Raw genomic sequence first — 7,188 nt, 5'->3', positions numbered from 1 at the left:
AATGTTATAATAATACACCCTAAAATTAAGTCAACATAAAAGTCTCACTCTTTGCTGGATAATACTTTTGTGAATAAACAAAAGTTCTTTGATCTCGAATCAACTCAATGTATACACCATGTTTTATAATGGAAATAAACTTTGTATTTTTACGTTCGAATAGATAAATAATTGTTGAAAACTCTTCACACAGGTATTCTATCGGATCATTTTCTTAGTATTTCCTCGGATTCAGAGGTTCTTGGAAACATATATTAATAATTTTGTTTTGAATAATATTCAAAAATTCCACCCATTCACATGAATTATATGATATTTTCTCTAGTTTTCGAGATGATTTATCAGATATAATGATAGCTGGTGTAAACGACCGTGTCAACTTCAATGCCACTTCAATGATTTTTGTTTATACATATAAGTTCTGTGATGAATGTGCATTAAGAACTGTTTCGTTCTATATAAAATGTCATATAATATAATATATTACTCAAATTATGGATTTTTCTTAATCATATTTTATTGCCTGCAAACCATCATATGACATATCCCTGGCTAGACCTAAACCAAGAAGGTCATCTGTCATTAAAAAATGAAAGAAAATGACGTGAAACAGAAAACATTACAGGTAAAAAGACGAAGCATTGTCATGTGTCTGACGATTTGACCCAGAAAACGATTGAAGTGCCAGAAGGAAAGAGGAAGAACATCATAGTGTCTTTTGATGCAACGCCATGTCTATTTTATGATTACCGCCAATATATTACAAGAAGTGATATACGGAGAGAGGAAAAGTGTCTTTCCCCTGGAGACTACTATCTGAACTACTGTTTTGCATTCCTTTTACTGTTTTCTCTCACATACTTTACATATTATGTTATATACTATAAGCTTATATATTCATTACATTTTACTATTTATGCGGAGATATGTTATGTGATCTATCAGCTATTCCATCCATCGTCGGATAAAAGCCTACCTTGGGTGTGTTTATTCATATTATCTGTTTGCTGTTTTTTATGTCCATTCGCTTGATATCATTAGTCCATCTTGTTTGAGGTCTGCCTCTACTTCTTTTTAATTGCCCTTGGACGCCATTAAATAACTCGCTTCGTCCAAAAGTTGTCTTCCATTGTTTCTATGTCTGCCCACTTCCATTTTAGCGTGATACGTTGTTATGTGATACGTTTTTATGTGATATGTTTTTCTAAATTAATTTATGGTTGTAGATAAAAATAGTAAGACATTTCTTTATTTCATCTATACTGCTTATTACACCACGTTAAATACTTTTCTATGTTAACATATACATCATATCAGCATAGCAAACAATTGTGTGTGTTATGCTAAATTGTTGAAACAATTTTTATTCCATGAATGAAAATTTAATGGTATTATTTTGAATTAATGATTTTGTTAGTGGTCAAGGTGGTGGGGGGTAATCAGGATTTTTACATGTTTACATCTGAAATTTTTAATTTATACATATCGTACATGAAGGGAAAAAAATGTAACCAAGTTCAATAAATATTTTAATACAGCACTTTTACATTGATTCTTATGAGAAAACAAGCACAAATCTACTCATTTCAGGGGCCTTTTGAGCATAACGTATCACCATTCAGTTTTCCGTCCGACCAATGTTTACTAAATACTTGACGCAACTTATATTTTCTCATTCTGTTTCAGATCTTCATTCAGTGCTTTGGTAAATCATTTAGACGTGTGCTCTGGTGAGTGGCATATTTTGAAAAATTTTGATTTTTTGATAATTTTTGAATTTTTTTGATAATTTTTGATTTAAATTAGCAATTTTTGAAAATTTTGAATTTTTATACTTAATCTATCTTTGAATATTGGCTTTTTTAATTTAACATGTTAACTAAACTTATTCAGTTAATTGCAACCATCTTAGGTTTAATTCAAAACAAGTATAATGATGAAAAGTTAAGAAAAGGGTTGATAGAGTGTAGGAAAGCGATTAAAATGATTCATGATAGAATGAGGTTTGCAAAGACGATTGGCGAAAAGCAGCACCTCGAAGCTCAGATGCGGCAGGTGAGAACGTTGAGTAAGCAACTGAAGGCTGAACAAAAGAAGGGGGCGAGACTTAACACTCGTCCGGAGACTGCAAAGCGTAGGGTACATTGGGAAGACTCTGTATCTACATTTAATTCAAGAATTCAAACTGGAGTCATTTCGAACCTTAAACACAAGGACCCAGGTAGTTTCCTGGTTGATTGCAAAGCTCTGTTCAAGCGACGAATCCAGACTGCCTTAAAAAATAACGCTGCAGTAAAAGTTAACATAGCATTTGGAGGAGAATTCGAGATTGCTCAAGGCGATAAGATGATAAATGAAACCAAGTACTTCACTACTTCAAACTCAGCCATTTATAGAGACACCAATCTTGATGAATGGTTCGAGAAAAAAGTAGTGAAACCCATCAACAGAGACTTGGAAGAATTCCAAGAGAGAGATAGTGGCTGGGCACTTAAAGCTGTTGTTAACCTAGGGGTGAATATAAACAAATTTACACCACAGCTTGGCTCCTCATATATTGAAGTTCCCCCTCAGATAAAAATAAAACAGGCATGCATTAATGTTAAAAACGATGACGATGCATGCTTTGCATGGGCTGTCATATCGGCATTATATCCTTGTCAGAATAACTCCGCTTTAATGTCATCTTACCCACACTACTCCCAAGTGTTGAAACTTAAAGGTATTCAGTGGCCAATGACCGCCAAACAGATTCCTAATTTTGAAAAGCAGAATAATATATCGATTAATGTTTACATTTTGAAAAAGGAGAAGAAGAACTATACGACTCTCCCTACCTTCCTAACAAAAGACAAGAAGGATAAACATGTGAATCTGCTTTTGATACAAGATAAATATGATGAGCAAGGTCCCCTTAAATATCATTACGTTTGGATAAAAAATCTATCTCGCCTCCTTTCCAAGCAGCTTAGCAATGAAGATGGAACAAAATATTTCTGTGATGGCTGCCTCCATTACTTTCGATCGCAAGAAAAGTTGAATGTTCATAAGACATGCTGCAAAGGGCGATCAGATGTTCTCTGTGATAGGTGTTTACAACCATTTTTATCGTCTACACAGCTAGAAGCTCACATCAACGATTGTGAAAGAATAAATGAAACAGCCATTAAAATGCCTGAAGAAAGCCATAAAATGTTAAAATTTAAGAATTTCAGGAATAAACTAAAAGCCCCCTTCGCGGTATACGCAGATCTTGAAAGCGTTCTGGAACATAGTGCTGAAAAGACTACCTATCAAAAACATATACCTGCTGCCGTTTGGTATTACTTTAAATGTTCCTATGATGATTCTCTGTCATTTTATAAATCATATCGTGGAAAAGATTGCATGAAATGGTTCGCAGATGAACTAAATCAGCTTGCTGAGGATGTTTCTACGGTGTTTATGTGTCCGTTTGATATTAATATGACATTTCAGCAAGAGAGTGATTTTCAAGCAGCCACTCATTGTCATATTTGCGAGCAGCGCTTCTCCCTCAGTGATAAGAAAATGCGAGACCATAATCACCTGATCCCAGAAAATAATTATAGATTTGCATCTCATGAAGGCTGTAATATTAATTACAAAGATGCTCACACTATCCCTGTGATATTTCATAACCTCAGTGGATATGACGCGCATTTCATTATTAATGATATTGCTACTCACATCAAAGGTCCTGTAGATCTTCTTCCTATTACTAAGGAAAAATATATTTCTTTCACTAAACACATTAATGATGCTCGAATTAAATTTCGTTTCATCGATAGTTTTCGATTTATGGCGTCTTCTCTCGATAAGCTCTCTTCTTATTTGACCGAATATCCTAATCTCCGCTCTCAATATGTTTTCCTTCCCGAGGAGCAGTTCAATCTTCTTACTGTGAAAGGTATCATGCCTTATGATTATATTGATTCTTTCGATCGTTTTATTGAAACATGTCTGCCGCCTATCGAGTTTTTTTATAATAAACTTGAGGATAAACCTTGTCCTCGCCGCCATTATCATCGCGCTCTCCAAGTCTGGTCCTCATTCTCTTGTTCTTCTCTCGGAGATTACGTCGATCTCTACATGAAAACCGATATTCTTCTTCTTGCCGACGTTTTCGAACGGTTCCGCTCCAGTTGTCTCGAAACATATAATCTTGACCCCGCTCATTACTTTACTCTGCCTGGATTCACGTGGGATGCGATGCTTAACTATACAAAACAGGAACTTGAACTTTTAACTGATCCAGATATGCATTTGTTTGTGGAGCGTGGCATTCGTGGTGGTTTGAGTCAAGTTTGCTCGAAACGTCGTGTTCATGCTAATAACAAGTACATGGCATCTTACGACCCATCGAAGCCCGACTCCTATCTGATGTATTTCGATGTCAATAATCAATATGGGTGGGCAATGTCACAATATCTTCCATATGGAGGTTTCGAGTGGTCTGATACTAACATCAACGTTCTTAGTATTCCGGACGATTCTTCTGAAGGGTGCATTCTCGAGGTCGATCTGGAGTACCCTCAACATCTCCATGATCGTCATAAAGACATCCCATTCTGTCCCCAATCCTTGAACCCGAAAACTATGAAACCTCCTAAACGTCCGCGAGAGCTGACCAAATTAATGGCTACCCTTCATGATAAAGAAAGATATATAATTCATTACAGAGCCTTGAAGCAAGCGCTAGCTCATGGATTAATACTAAAAAAGATTCATCGAGTCTTGAAATTTAAGCAGTCTCCTTGGTTAAAGTCATACATCGACTTGAATACAAATCTCCGGAAGGCAGCAAAAAATGAGTTTGAAAAGAATCTGTTTAAGCTTATGAACAATGCAGTGTTTGGTAAGACTTTAGAGGGTGTGCGCAGGCGCGTTGATATTAAATTGCTGACAGAGTGGGAGGGTCGTTATGGAGCTGAAGCTAGAATAAGTAGCCCCCTGTTTAAAAACGCTACTATCTTTAATGAAAATTTGATTGCTGTTGAGATGCATAGAGCGGAAATATGGTTAGTTAAACCGATTTATGTTGGAATGAGTATTTTAGACTTGGCGAAAACGACCATATATGATTTCCAATATGGCTACTTAGCTAGCAGGTTCGGAGAAAACTTTTCGACCTGCTATACCGATACTGATAGTGTGATCGTGGAGATACGGGAAAAAGACCCGTATGAAGCAATGATACATGATTGCTATAAATATTTTGATACCTCAGACTATCCTAAAGACAACATTTACGGCATCCCTCTGGTTAATAAGAAGGTATTGGGCATAATGAAAGATGAGAATAATGGCTGCATTATGACCGACTACATAGGACTCCGATCGAAATTATACACGACAAAAGCAGCTACCACAGATGTTGACATTAAAAAGCTGAGGGGGAAGTTGAAAGAACAAGAGTATGACGATGATGAAGTTGATAATATTATACGAAATTATGGTGTGACAAAGAAGGCGAAGGGGGTAAAGAAATCTGTAGTAAATACTAAAATTACTTTTGAGGACTACGTAGAATGTTCAGATACCTTTACAGCAAAGGTCACCTCACAAAATCTTATACGCTCTGATAAACACAAAGTTTATTCTATAACTCAAAGTAAGATTGCGCTAAGCCCCAATGATGATAAAAGACATCACATTCAGGGTTCTTATGATACGCTTCCCTTTGGGCACTATTTAATTGATACTCTTGAGATGGATATTGATTAGATTTAACACAAAGATTTGAGTAAACTTGTTTTAACATTTATCATTGATGATTTTATTGACTTTAAGATGGATGCTGATTGAAGTTGGTCTTAAAACTTTATTTATTACAAATGTACAATTTTTTTTATTATATTCCTCTTATCACCCTATCACTAATCGTTTTTACGTCACTAAGATTATTTATATGATTGAATATTGTAATTTTTTATAACTTTATTTATTACAACTAACATAATGATATCTGGAACAGGCCCTTTTTACTACATTCCTCAACCTTTCCCACACTCATTGTTTTTATATCATATGATGATTCTAGTAACTCATACTTTTGTATATATTATCTCTAAATTTAGTATAATTAAGTATGCCCCTAAAAAGATGTTTAGTTATGACCAAAAAAAAAAGATATCTGATATGGACCACTGGCAAATTAATGAGCCGTTCTGGTTAATTCCAGAGCCGTTGCTCGTGTAGCCTCCAAGTTAAAACAATCGATAACTTAATGGTCTTCTTTCCCCGATTTAGTTTTAAGTCTTCGATATCCTATCAAAATACAGGAGTCGAAAAAATCCCTAGTTTTAAGATTAGATAACCTACAGTTATTTTCCCCTAATAATTCATTTTTGAATACTATAGAACTTAGTAACGAATGAATTGATACCAAAGTATCGGTGTTTTAACATTAATAAGAATACATAAAAGATGTCCAACAGATCAATAAAAAGATGTCTACTAAACCAAGTAAAGAGCTGATCTTAGTAAGTTAAGTATATCACTATTATTAAATATATTATCATATAATGTAAAAATCATTCCTACTAACCATTACCCCTACTAACCTGGCGGTCGATGTAGTCGTACCTTCACGTTGGTGATCGCTGTTAAGAATATATTTTTGTTTTTTCAACAAATTTATGTTCGACCGAATTGGCTACCTTTCATTCATTGCATGCTTACATTATTTTTATAAATCGCTTTACACACATTTCATCGCTTAGATACTAACATTATTTTATTAACGTTTACATATTAACCATTACTTACTGCTTGACTGTCCTTGCTAACATTTTTTCAGTCTATGTAGTCTAAATTTGTTTATGGTCGTAGGTAAAATACAGTACATGTATTTTTCTATTTCAATAATACAACTTATTTTCACTATATTAAATACCTTTTCTATGTCGACGTATAACTCATATCTATAAACAATTGTTTGTGCTATGCTATATTGTTAAACGATTTTTCTAATAAAACAGATAATCCCATTTTTTATGTGAGAAGTATAATACCAACCTACATAATATTACCCTACTTGCCGTATATGAAATAAAGTATGCAACTTACAATCTTTGTAAATAGCAAGTGTATGATTGGAGGAAGATTCATGTAGATCCAATCAGAGAATATTATATTGTGTATGTTTGTCGGTCTGATCTTAAGAAT

The 7,188-nt window shown here is 34.4% G+C and overlaps 1 protein-coding gene across 1 annotated transcript; it reads left to right on the top strand.

The window, feature by feature from the left end:
* Positions 1-1,872: 1,872 nt before the first annotated feature.
* On the top strand, positions 1,873-5,745 carry LOC126882629 (uncharacterized). The gene has a single exon (XM_050647604.1). The coding sequence runs from the start codon at positions 1,873-1,875 to the stop codon at positions 5,743-5,745; it is 3,873 nt and encodes a 1,290-aa protein (XP_050503561.1).
* Positions 5,746-7,188: the final 1,443 nt, after the last annotated feature.

The sequence above is a fragment of the Diabrotica virgifera genome, chromosome 3, assembly GCF_917563875.1.
Source record: "Diabrotica virgifera virgifera chromosome 3, PGI_DIABVI_V3a".
NCBI classification, from domain to species: Eukaryota; Metazoa; Arthropoda; class Insecta; order Coleoptera; family Chrysomelidae; genus Diabrotica; species Diabrotica virgifera.
This window is presented reverse-complemented; position numbering and strand designations above follow the sequence as displayed.